Here is a 13714-nt window from a genome sequence, read left to right as displayed (position 1 = left end):
ATCCTTTGTGAATATGTCCAAGAAATCCTGCGTTTAGGGTGCATATTTCCATGAGTTGCAGTTCACAAATAGTCTCTTAGCAGTTCAAAGAATATTTGAGTACATTTTCTTTCTGTTAACCCAACCAGACTTCTTTGCTCATTTAATACCCCTAATGATTTCATACTCTGCCTCCATAGTTCTACTTAGAGTTAATTTTGAACAACAATTCATATTCTGAGTCAATGACACTTCAAATATTCCTTTGTGAACCGTGGCGGATAAGCACAATGCATTATCACCACCATCTACATTCAACCCAGCAGAGACTGAAAGCCATGAGGGATAATGGCTGATGGCCCTGTTGATGCCTATAGAATCAAAAGCCTGAGCATCATCCTGGTATTTTCTCAAATCTATTTCCTAATTTATTTCATTAAAATCCAAGAAATATTACCAAAACCAATGATGCCATCTCCCACCAAGGGCCACCACCCACTTTATTAATTACCTTCCTCCAGTTCGTCCATGCTTCCAATTTTCCTGGATCCGTCAATGGTGTAAATGTAACGCACTCCCTGAGGCAGGTTGATGTTGTCAGACAGAGATCGAGTCAGGTCAGCCAGCAAGGCATCGAAGCTGCGAAAACGGTCAGAGGACACAGCGTACACAATCCCCTTGAAGTAGCGGTCCCCATTGCGGTAGAAACGTACCTTCTTGGCTTTCTTCTCGTTGCTCAGTGCCTGCAAGGTTCTGGTTCGGTAGAAGCTACAATGGGCGCTGTGAGTGGGGCTAGGCAGCCCATTCATCCGTGAGCCTCTCATGTTTCTGGATGTCTTATCTCTTTCGTCAAAATGTCCAAAATCAAGTTCCATATTTTGATAAAACGTCAGAGACCTGAGTGTTGGAGAAAAAGGCAGGGGAGAAAAAAGGCAAAGAAAAAGTGGTGGGGAGGGAAAAAAAAAAAAAGAAAGGAATTCAAATATTAGCCAGATCCAGATCTGCAATCTGCTGCTTGTGAAAAGAACTGGTTGAAAAAAATCCCCTGACCCATCTGCTGCTTGCCCCTGACCTGCAGGAATATTGATCTTAACAGAGAAAAAGGAGGGGCTAAGAGGGTGCTGGTGGTTGTGGGGGTTGGGGCAAGAGATAGAGAGGGAGGCACTTTTGGCACTATTCCAATAGAGGAGAGAGAGGGATTTTGAAATAGCTTAAAATCCTGGGACCTACTGACAGTGGCTCTTATGAAATTGTAACTTTGGGCTAAATACATTAAAACTGGTATCTGTTTCCTCATACATGTTCACATGACTAACAGTTGTAAATGAATCCAGAGCCTGACAGAATGCCCTTTAAAGACAACAGAAGGAGGTAGCCAAGGTGAGTATCTCCAGCTTAGGAAGCGATTTTTGCATATCAGTAAAATGAGTATGAAGTGGATTTTTTAAATTTTATTCCAAACCCTCTTTCCTACTCTAATGTGTGCATAACCTCACCCCCCACCAGAATGAACTAGGATTTTCTTTTAAAGGGACAGCCTCTAGGGAATAGCCAGTGTCTTTGTGCTATTCATCAAACCCTTTCCCCACCAAGCTGGTGCAGCTATCCAAGATTCACAAGAAATAAGCTGAAAAACAAAAAGGATTAGAAAAATCAGTTATTTAACAAGTTATAAGCTGTTTCCCTCTGGTACAATTTGGTCACAAAATCCTTTTCTTTGCTTTTCTTTTCTTCTTTTTTCCCAGTGCTTTATCCCCTCCCCACTGATGCAGCCCTACCTCTTAATGGAATAATTTGATTGTTGAAAGATTCCCAAATGAGTCCCTGAAAACAGCATATGGGACCATTAGAAGCAAGCACACCTTTCATTGTTCTGGATTTCTACCCTGACCGAAGGGGCATTTTGCCCTCAGAGCAGGCAATTCACCCCCAAACTTGTCTATTGCCCAGGTATGTTAGCTAGGAAAAAGATGGTCATCTGTTCAGATTTGCTTTCCCCCTTCTGCTGAACCAAAAACAAACAAACAAAACAAGAAAGAAAGAAAATCAAAACATGTAATGAAATACAACAGAAATCTCAAAAGCTAGCAAAGCTAATGACAGCGTAGGAACTGGACTATTAACATGCATCTCACAGATGGGGATGAAAGGGCTCACAAAGCAAGCAGGGCTCAGCTGCTACACACTGCCACATTGAGATATTTGCAAGGGACCCGGACACAGGAGATAAAAGAGGGCTAGTGTTGGTAGGTTTGCCAGGCTCAGTCCCCCTTTCCTTCCAATGTCACCATGACCTGTGCTGAGCTCAGCATTGTCTCTGTCAGACAACCTGCAGTGGAAAGAGACCCCACCTCCTCAAGACAAGTAGCAAGCATTTCCCCAGGCATGCAGCAACCCTTGGCTTTCCTTTAAGGTCAGGGGTGGTATTATTCTACATCAACATTACAGTGAAAACAAAGCAACATCAAACTCACTTTTCCAAAGGAAAATCCCAGGTAGAGGCTTAGGGGAAAAATCTGAGAACAAGGCAGGGAAAAAAAGAAGAGAAAGACAGAGAGAGAGTACACCCTTTGCCTTGTGCTTTTCCCGTTTGACATTTGTTATATTCTCCCTGAAAATCACTCAAATGCCCCACTCACCGGTTTTCTGCTGGTTGGGTGGAGATGCTGAGAGAAAGAAAACCAATCTCTCTATGCCTTTGTTGTCTGAGCTCCAAGCAAGAAATTCCTGCCAGGGTGGATAGATGCCTTCTAGGTCCTAGTGCCTTGTCCAACATCTCCCTTATATTCAGACTTAGTGAATCCCCCAAATCTCCTATGATTAATTACATGCTTTTTTTTCTCAATTCACAGGCTGCATTAATAGCTAGAAAGATTTCATTATAACCAACAGGAAATTGCAGGATAACAAAAAGATTGCACAAGCAAGTGCAGAATGCTCTAATAAGAAACGTGCTAGCCTTTTCTTTTAGGGAATAGACAATTCCACTTTGCCAAACCTAGAACTAATCTTCCTGGGGCTGGACTCAGTCAAACCAGGCTTCCTAGAAATTGTAGCTCTCTTTCTTTCACCTTCTTGAGAAAAAAACAATCAAATCTGAAAATTCTTTAAGGCATTTTAGTTTACGCATCAAACAACTGGTTATTTTTGAAGTGAGAACAGAGGAGTAGACTAAGAGGAAGTAGGAAACAGACAAGAAAAAGGAAAAGAGTTCCAGAATTTCATGGAAGACAGAGTTGAGAAAAGACCCCATAGAACTTTCATCTTCATGTAGTAATTTGGTTAATGTGATTTGTGGCATTTACCTTCGGGAGTTTGAGAGTTCAAATCCAATCCAGAGACCTTTCTATGTGAAGTGAGTCTGATGGTACAAGATAAATATTAAACTCTCTCTCATCAAACTGCCTATTTGTTTCTAATTGACTTCTTTATATCAAATGTTTTAAAAGGGACTAGGAAGCATCCAAATTTAATTAAGTAATGTAGCCAAATTATAAGACAGAAAAAGAGAAAGGTGAGAGACTAAAGCGGGGTGTGCTACTATCTTCACAACTGAAGCTACATACATAAATATGAAACAGTCTTTAACTACATGTTTCCATTTTTTACTTGGCCTCCAGGAATCTCAGAGTTAATAGTATGCTCAGTAATTATCTTATATCTGATTCCTAGTACAACTGACCCTCTTTTTTACATATAACTGTTGCGGATTTACAGTAAAGCACTTTCCATGCACGTGTTTTACCTTGAAATAGGATAAAAATTATGATTTTCCTTTTCTGGAAGGTGTTGGATCAGCAAAGCCTAGCTTGGTGGTCAGCCTTAAGTGTGCAACCTGCGCAGTCAAGTCCATTTAACACCTTGTTGCTGCTCTCCCGGTTTCTAAGTAAGTCCCTCAGGGGATTGCATGCATGTTTCCTGTTCTCTTCCATTTGTTTCTGCATAACATTGAGGCCACCTCTAGAAAACCCAGGGACAGTCAGGTCAGGAGAAGAGAAATATCAAAGAATGGGAGCAGGGAAATATGGAAATTCCTATCAACGCTTGAAACTTCTTTGTCCAGCAAGGCCAGTGTCATAATTATTTTTTTCTTGCATATCATAAGCATTCCGTAAATATACAGCAATTGATTTTGCATTCAATTCAAAATCATTCAATTTCCAGTGAGGATATAAGAATGGGTGGAATTTTAAAACTTAAACATTAAGGATTTGGAATAGACTTTATTCTTTTTTTTTTTTCAATTAAAGTTTACTGGGGTGACAATTGTTAGTAAAGTTACATAGATTTCAGGTGAACAATTCTGTATTACATCATCTATAAATCCCATTTTGTGTTCACCACCCAGAGTCAGTTCTCTTTCCATCACCATATATTTGATCCCCTTACCCTCATCTACCACACTCCTCGCGTCTTATCCTCTGGTAACCACTAAACTATTATCTGTGTCTATGAGTTTTTGTTTCTCATTTGTTTGTCTTGTTCTTTTGTTGTTTTTGGTTTATATACCACATATCAGTGAAATCATATGGTTCTCTGCTTTTTCTGTCTGACTTATTTCGCTTAGCATTATAATCTCAAGATCCACCCATGTTGTCACAAATGGTCCTACTTCACCTTTTCTTACAGCCGAATAGTATTCCATTGTGTATATATACCACAACTTTTTTATCCATTCATCTATTGAAGGACATTTTGATTGTTTCCATGTCTTGGCCACTGTAAATAAAGCTGCAATGAATATTGGAACACATATGTCTTTATGGATAAATGTTTTCAGATTATTTGGGTAGATACCCAGGAGAGGGATTGCTGGGTCATATGGTAATTCTATTCGTAATTTTTTGAGGAATCACCACACTGCCTTCCATAGAGGCTGCACCAATCTGCATTCCCAATAACAGTGTATGAGGGTTCCTTTTTCTCCACAGCCTCTCCAACACTTGTTACTATTTGTCTTGTTGATGATAGCCATTCTGACTGGGGTGAGGTGATATCTCATTGTGGTTTTTATTTGCATTTCTCTGATGATTAGTGATGTTGAGCATTTTTTCATATGTTTTTTTGCCATTTGTATGTCCTCTTTGGAGAAATGTCTCTTCAGGTCGTCTGCCCATTTTTCAATTGGGTTATTTGTTTTTTTGTTGTTCAGTTGCATGATTTCCTTGTATATTTTGGATATTAGCCACTTATTGGAGGTACTGTTTGCAAAACTCTTCTACTCAGTTTGTTGCCTCTTTATTTTGCTGATGGTTTCTTTGGCTGTGCAGAAGCTTTTAAGTTTGATATAGTCCCATTCATTAATTTTAGCTTTTATTTCCCTTGCATTTGGAGTCAAATTCATAAAACGCTCCTTGAACCCAAGTTCCATAAGTTTAGTACCTATGTTTTCATGTATGCAGTTTATTGTTTCAGGTCTTATGCTTAAGTCTTTGATCCATTTTGAATTAATTTTGATACATGGTGACAGATATCAGTCAAGTTTTATTCTTTTGCACATGGCTTTCCAATTCTGTCAGCACCATTTATTGAAGAGGCTGTCTTTTAACCATTGAATGTTTTTTGCTCTTTGTAAAAAATTATCTGTCCATATTTATGTGGTTTTATTTCTGGGTTCTCAATTCTATTCCATCGTTCTATATGTCTCTTTTTCTACCAATATCATGCTGTTTTGATTCTTCTTGCCCTGTAGTACAAGCTAAAGTCAGGGAGAGTGATACCTCCAGCAATGTTCTTTTTTCTTAAGATTGCTTTGGCTATTTCGGGTCTTTTGTGGTTCCACACAAATCTAATGATTCTTTGTTCTATTTCCTTAAAAAATGCCACTGGGGTTTTGATGGGGATGGCATTAAATCTGTATATTGCTTTGGGTAATATGGCCATTTTAACTATATTGATTCTTCCAATCCATGAGCACGGAATATCTTTGCATTTCTTTGTGTCTTCTGCAATTTCTTTTAAAAATGTGTTATAGTTTACAGCATATAGGTCTTTCACATCCTTGTTGAAGTTTATTCCTAGGCACTTTATTCTTTTTGCTGCAATTGCAAAAGGAATTGTTCTTTTTTCTTTTTCTGAGATGTCAATGTTAGTATATAGGAATGCGATGGACTTTTGTATGTTGATTTTGTAGCCAGCATCTTTCCTGTATTCGTTGATTGTAGAGGGCGGGTGCCTGTAAGGCACCATCACATGACTGAGAAGCATGAGATAGAGGAAGTTACTTGGGTCTTTAGATAACACCCACATTCTGTAGGGTATGTCCAGAGGGCTTAAAACCATCAGCCTGCGGCAACCCTGCTTACGTTAATGCCCCTCCACCCAGCACAAAAATGTATATAACCCATGATTGAGCTGCAATAAGGAGAGACTTGATCAGAACTCCTGTCTTGTCTCCGGTCTTTGTGTCTCCCAATTTCCTCCCTTCTAGGTACTTCGGGGTCCCTCGTGTAGTGTCCCGCGGGTCGGGACAACTGACGCCCAACGTGGGGCCTGAAGTCTCCTAGCAGATGAGACGCCTGAGTTCGTCCGGTCTAAGGAGATGCAGCATATTTCTTCTTTGATCACCATAAGACTACCCAACTTGTGGGAGATCTGTAAAGGTAAGCGGACGACTCCTTCAAAAAATGGGACATATATTTGTGTTCTAGACTTATGTATAGTCTACAGGCTTCCCCTCAGACACTTAGACTAGGGTTCCCCTAACCTGTTGTCCCAGTCTCCCTTTTTATCTGCTCTCAGCTCACTTTGGGTTTTAGTCATTCACCAACGAGACAGTTTTCTAGGTGTTTGGGACCGTTTGAGCGAGATTTTGCCTGCTTACTTTGAGCTCCAATCGTCCACCCAGAGGATTTCCCGACTGGTTGAGTCCCGACTGGCTTTCGCCTGAGGGTCGTTACCAGCCGCGTCACCTCTCGGGATCCGTGTTGGCGGATTATACCAACCGATTGCTCACGTAAGGGCTTTTTCTCCTCTCACCCCAACACCCCCGTCGCTCCGGCCGGGTGAGTCCCAAAAGACATTCGTCTGCGGGTCGTTACCATCCGTGCCGTCTCGTTTGGGTCCGTGTTGGCGGATTGTACCAACCGACTGCCTACGTGAGGAGAGTCTTTATTCCTTATCATAATGGGACAAGAGGTTAGTGTTCATGACAAGTTTATCTCAGGACTAAAAGAGTCCTTACAAATAAGGAGAGTTAAAGTCAAGAAAAAAGATTTAGTTATCTTTTTTTAATTTCTTAAAAGATGTTTGCCCTTGGCTCCCTCAGGAAGAAACCATAGACCACAAAAGATGGAAAAGGGTTGGAGATGCCCTTAATGACTTTTATAAAACTTTTGGCCCTAAAAAAATCCCCATCACTGCTTTCACTTATTGGCATTGCATTAATGAGCTACTTATGGTAGATCGCTACACCCCTGACATCGACCGAGTGTTACAAGAAGGAAACACATTTTTACAAAACGCTTCCCGCCCCTCCTCCTCCTTACAGGACCCCTCTTCTAAGTCCTCCCACGATTCAGATTCTATTTCTATTTCAATGCCTCCTGAAGATCCTGAGACCACCAAAAAAGATCCTAGTAAGCCCTTATATCCTCCCCTATCACCTAATTGTCCTGATCTTAATGTAAATTCTAGCCCACCTGAGGACGATCAGTTAAGCCCTGAGGATGAGGCTGATTTAGAGGAAGCTGCCGCTAAATATCATAATCCTGACTGGCAGTTTCTGGCCTCTAATCAATTGCCCTCTCCCTATAATCCCCAAATGCCTTTAGCTCCTATCCACGATCCTGATCAAACTCTCCTCTCCCACCAAGTCCAACAATTACAAAGAACCGTTAAACTCAAAAAACAACATCTAACTCTCCTTAAACAACTTCAACAGTTAGATTTACAACTCTCCTCTGCTGCTACTCAAAAAATTCCCCCCTTTCCATAAATCCTACAAAAAAATTTCCCATCTCAAATAAAAAAAACCCTCTTAATCTTTTCCCTGTTATTGAATTCCCCCCAATAAAAACTGAAGGAGGCAGTGCAGATAGTGATGAAGACCCCGACAGAGACAATAAAGAACCCGCCAGACACTATAAACGCCTTGATTTAAAAACCACAAAAGAACTCAAAAAAGCGGTGGACGAATATGGCCCCACGGCCCCCTTTACACTCTCAATTTTACAATCCCTAGATGACCTCTGGTTAACCACCCATAAATCTGCCAACAATGAGCCAAGAAACAACAAAAATTTTGGATCCTCAGATGCTTATTGGATTCAAAATCTCTCCCCCAATAAGCCCATGCTAGATTTAAAACTTGATGGAAAAACCTTTAAAGGCCTTATTGACACTGGTGCTGATGCAACCATTATTAGACAAGAAGACTGGCTGCTTTCTTGGCCCCTTTCTGACACACTTACTCACCTACAAGGCATAGAACAAACAACTAACCCCAAACAAAGTGCCAAGTTCCTAACATGGCTAGATAAAGAAAATAACTCTGGCACAGTACAACCTTACGTTGTACCCAACCTCCCAGTAAATCTGTGGGGCCGTGACATATTATCCCAAATGGGAGTAATCATGTTCAGCCCCAATTCCAAGATAACCACCCAGATGTTAAAACAAGGGTTTCTCCCAGGTCAGGGATTAGGAAAACAAGGACAGGGAATTAAAAAACCCCTATCCACTGCCCAGCGCCCGCCTCGATTAGGCTTAGGACATTTTCACTAGTGGCCTCTGACCAACCTGCACCCCATGCTGACCCTATATCCTGGAAAGACAACTCGCCCATATGGGTGGATCAGTGGCCACTAAGTTTAGAAAAACTAAATGCTGCCAATCAGTTAGTACAGGAACAATTGGCGGCAGGGCATCTAGAGCCCAGTAACTCCCCCTGGAACACACCTATCTTTGTCATAAAAAAGAAATCTGGAAATTGGAGACTTCTCCAAGACCTTAGGGAAGTCAATAAAACAATGATAATTATGGGCACCCTTCAACCAGGCCTACCTACCCCTGTAGCTATTCCCTCGGGATCCTTAAAAATCATTATTGATCTCAAAGACTGCTTCTTCACTATCCCTCTACACCCTCAAGATAGACAACGTTTTGCTTTCAGCATACCTATAACTAATTTCCAAGGGCCCATGCAGAGATTTCAGTGGAAGGTCTTACCTCAGGGCATGGCCAACAGCCCGACACCGTGTCAAAAATTTGTTGCTCTGGCCATCGATCCCATTCGAACTCAGTGGCCCTCTTTTTATATTATTCATTATATGGATGATATCTTAATAGCTGGCAAGAATGGGTCTGACCTCCTTTTGTGCTGTGACGCTCTTGTCAATAGCCTACAAAACAAAGGCTTACAAATAGCTCCCAATAAAATTCAGTTATAAGATCCCTACACCTATCTTGGTTTTAAACTCCAGGGTAAATATATTAAAACTCAAAAAATTCAACTCAAAACCACCCATTTAAACTCTTTAAACGATTTCCAAAAATTATTAGGTGATATAAATTGGATCTGTCCATACTTAAAACTTACTACAGGAGAACTAAAACCTCTCTTTGATATATTACAAGAAGACTCAAACCCAACCTCCCCACGCAAGCTAACTAAGGAAGGTCTGCTTGCGATAAAAAGAGTAGAAGAGGCCATCAGTCAACAATTTATCACCTTTATTGACTACACTCAGCCCCTTAGGTTTATCATCTGTGCCACGCCACACACACCCACCGGTGTCTTTTGGCAAACAGCACCTTTGATGTGGTCGCATCTCCCTGCCTCCCACGAAAAAACTAAAATACCATATTATTTGTTAGTTGCAAAACTTATCACAATTGGCAGAGAAAACGGACGCCGATACTTCGGTAAGGAGCCCGACATAATCATTCAACCTTAAACAAAAACAGAAATTAATTGGCTCTTACAAACAACAGACCAGTGGTTATTAGCCTGCGCCTCCTTCTTAGGGCACATTGACAACCATTATCCCTCTAATAAGCTCTTTTGCTGGCAGATCGAATCCCCTATACCATATGTTTCTGACGGCGGGGGTCCAGCCGATCTCCAATCCAATGAAAAACGCATTAAAAAATTTGCTGAAATACAAAAGACCCTTAACCCTAAACTTACCTATCACCCTTTGGCCCACCCTAAAAAACCGGGTCACGTGGACATTGATCCCCAGACTTTTGACATTCTTAGTTCTACCCACAAGTTATTGCTTTCTGTTAATTCATCCTACGCCACAGACTGTGGCTGTGTTTACTACAAGGCACCCCTTTACCATTAGCTATACCCTACCCCTTTGTCACCTCTACTACCAATAATTCATGCAACATAGCTCTCCCTTTTTTAGTCCAACCCCTTGGCTTTAACAATACCCCGTGCATCCTCTCTCCCACTCAAAACGATACTACAGAGGTTAATTTAGGAAGCCTCTCCTTTACAAATTGCTCCTCCTTCATTAATGTATCCTCTCCTATGTGTGCACCCAATGGATCGGTATATATTTGTGGAAATAATTATGCCTACACCTATTTACCACAAAACTGGACAGGAGTTTGTACCCTAGGCTCCCTCCTCCCAGATGTATCCATCATTCCAGGAGATGAGCCAGTCCCTATCCCGACTTTCGAACATATTGCAGGACGCACTAAACATGCAGTCCATTTTATTCCCTTATTAGCGGGTCTATCTAGGCATCACCACCGCACTTGCCACCGGGTCCGCGGGGATAGGACATTCCCTAGTACAATACCATAAATTATCTGGACAACTCATATCAGATGTCAGGTACTCTCAGAAACTATCCAAGATCTTCAAGATCAGGTTGATTCCCTAGCAGAAGTTGTCCTCCAAAACAGGAGGGGATTAGATTTACTTACTGCAGAAAAAGGGGGCATCTGTCTGGCCCTCGGAGAAAAATGCTGTTTTTATGCTAACAAATCTGGAATTGTTCGTGACAGAGTCAAAAAATTACAAGAAGACCTTGAAAAAAGAAGAAGAGACCGCCTTTCCTTTCCAACCCTCTCTGGACCGGATTCAATGGACTTTTACCCTACTTACTACCCCTGCTTGGCCCCATACTCGGGTGCTTTATCCTACTATCACTGGGACCCATACTCCTCAATAAACTCATGCGCTTTCTCAGACAACAAATAGAGGCCTTGCAGGCCAAGCCCATACAGATCCATTACACCCGACTGGAGATGCAAGAGCGAGGAGATCCCTATCTCCAATAACAGGAGTCATAAAACAGGACTCCTCCCCTGTGAGATGAACTGGATATCCAATGATGGGTAAGAGGACAGCTCTCTAAGTAACATAAAAAATCAAAAACCTGTCGCTGTACCAGGTTTCACAGAGATGGACTGTCCCAACCTAAGACAGGCACAGTTCCCTAGGGGCTCAGAGCTCTTTTTTATAAAACAGAAAAGGGGGACCTGTAGAGGGCGGGTGCCTGTAAGGCACCATCACATGACTGAGAAGCATGAGATAGAGGAAGTTACTTGGGTCTTTAGATAACACCCACATTCTGTAGGGTATGTCCAGAGGGTTTAAGACCATCAGCCTGCGGCAACCCTGCTTACGTTAATGCCCCTCCACCCAGCACAAAAATGTATATAACCCATGATTGAGCTGCAATAAAGAGAGACTTGATCAGAACTCCTGTCTTCGGTCTTTGTGTCTCCCATTTTCCTCCCTTCTAGGTACTTCGGGGTCCCTCGTGTAGTGTCCTGCGGGTCGGGACAGTTGATTGTTTCTAATAGCTTTTTGGTGGAGTCTTTAGGGTTTTCTATATATAGCATCATGTCATCTGCAAAGAGTGACAATTTAACTTCTTCATTCTCAATTTGGATGCCTTTTATTTCTTTCTCTTGCCTGATTGTTCTGGCGAGGACTTCCAACACTATGTTGAAAAGCAGAGGTGATAGGGCACAGCCCTGTCGTGTGCCTGAACGTAGAGGAAAGGACTTCAGTTTTTCACCGTTACTTATAAGATTAGCTAAGGTTTTGTCGTATATGGCCTTTATAAATACCTTTATGTTAAGGTATTTTCTTTCAATACCTATTTTATTAAGTGTTTTAATCATAAATGGATGTTGTATCTTGTCAAATGCTTTTTCTGCATCAATTGATAAAATCATATGATTTTTGTCCTTTATTTTGTTTATGTCAGGTATCACATTGTTGGATTTGCATCTGTTGAACCATCCTTGTGCCCCTGGGATGAATGCCACTTGATCGTGATGAATAATCTTTTTAATCCATTGTTGCATTCGATTTGCTAGAGTTTTGTTTAGGATTTTTGCATCAGTATTCATCAGAGATATTGGCCAGTAGCTTTCTTTTTATGTTGTTGTCCTTACCAGGCTTTGGTACCAGGGTAATGTTGGCCTCATAAAATGAGTTAGGGAGTACTGTTTCTTCTTCAATTTTTTGGAGGAGTTTGAGCAGAATTGGTGTTATATCCTCTTTGAAAGTTTGGTAGAATTCACTAGTGAAGCCATCTGGTCCCGGACTTTTGCCTTTGAGAAGGTTTTGGATGACTGATTCAATTTCGTTACTAGTGATCGGTCTGTTTAGATTTTCTGGTTCTTCATGGTTAAGCCTAGGAAGGCTATATGTTTCTCAACTTGCCCATTTCTTCTAGGTTATTGAATTTGGTGACATAGTATTCTTGGATGATCCTTTGTATTTCAGTGTCATCCATTATAGCTTCCCATTTTTCCTTTCTGATTTTGTTTATTACTGTCTTTACTCTTTTAATCTTAGCGAGTCCACCCAAGAGTTTGTCAATTTTGTTAATATTTTCAAAAAACCAGCTATTTTTCACATTAATTTTTTCTATTGCCTTTTTGTTCTCTATTTCATTTAGTTCTCCTCTTAATTTTATTATTTCCGTTCTTCTGCTGACCTTGGGTTTCACTTGTTCTCTTTTTCTAGTTCTTTAAGGTGTAATGTGAGGTTATTTATTTGAGATTTTTCTTGTTTCTTGAGATAGGCCTGTAATGATACAAATTTCCCTGTTAAAACTGCTTTTGCTGCATCCCCAAAATTTTGGTACAATGTATTTTCATTCGCATTTTTTTCTATGTATCTTTTGATCTCTCCTCTAATTTCTTCTATGATCCGGTCATTCTTTAAAAGTATGTTGTTTAATCTCCTTGTATTTGTGTTTTTTCCTGCTTTCTTTTTGCAGTTGATATCCAATTTCAAAGCCTTGTGATCAGAGAATATTCTTGATATGATTCCAATCTTCTTAAATTTGCTGAGGCTAGATTTATGTCCCAATATATGGTCTATCTTTGAGAATCTTCCATGTACCTAAGAAAGAAATGTATAGTCTGGTGTTCTAAGATGAAGTGCTCTATAAATGTCAATTATGTCCATTTCATCTAATGTGTCATTTAGGGCTGCTATTTTGTTATTTATTTTCTGTTTGGATGATCTACCCATAGCTGATAGTGATGTATTTAGGTCCCCTAGTATAATTGTGTTTTGGTCACACAATTTGGTCACACAATTGAAATTTGGTCAATTTCTCCCTTTAGTCCTGTTAGTAGTTGCTTGATATATTTGGGTGCTCCCTGATTGGGGGCATAAATATTGATGAGTATTGTCTTCTTGTTGTATAGTTCCCTTTACCATTATGAAATGTCCATTTTTGTCTCTTGTTACCTTTTTCACCCTGAATTCTGTTTCATCTGATATGGCTACACCTGATTTTCTCTA

At 40.6% G+C, this 13714-nt stretch overlaps 1 protein-coding gene across 3 annotated transcripts in view; it reads right to left on the bottom strand.

Moving 5' to 3' along the window:
• The window catches only part of DCX (doublecortin), a 234843-nt gene extending 232173 nt beyond the window's left edge, over positions 1–2670 (bottom strand). For all 3 annotated transcript variants that reach the window (XM_033118742.1, XM_033118756.1, XM_033118748.1), the window contains exons 1-2: positions 2619–2670; positions 491–876 (exon numbers count right to left, since the gene is read on the bottom strand). In XM_033118742.1, the coding sequence (XP_032974633.1) occupies positions 491–854 (364 nt within the window). In that variant the 5' untranslated portion in view covers positions 855–876; positions 2619–2670. The remainder of the gene's footprint in view (positions 1–490; positions 877–2618) is intronic.
• Between the last annotated feature and the right edge of the window lie 11044 nt (positions 2671–13714).

Source organism: Rhinolophus ferrumequinum, chromosome X (genome assembly GCF_004115265.2).
Source record: "Rhinolophus ferrumequinum isolate MPI-CBG mRhiFer1 chromosome X, mRhiFer1_v1.p, whole genome shotgun sequence".
NCBI classification, from domain to species: domain Eukaryota; kingdom Metazoa; phylum Chordata; class Mammalia; order Chiroptera; family Rhinolophidae; genus Rhinolophus; species Rhinolophus ferrumequinum.
Note: the sequence above shows the minus strand (reverse complement) of the source record. Positions and strands in the feature narration are given on the sequence as shown.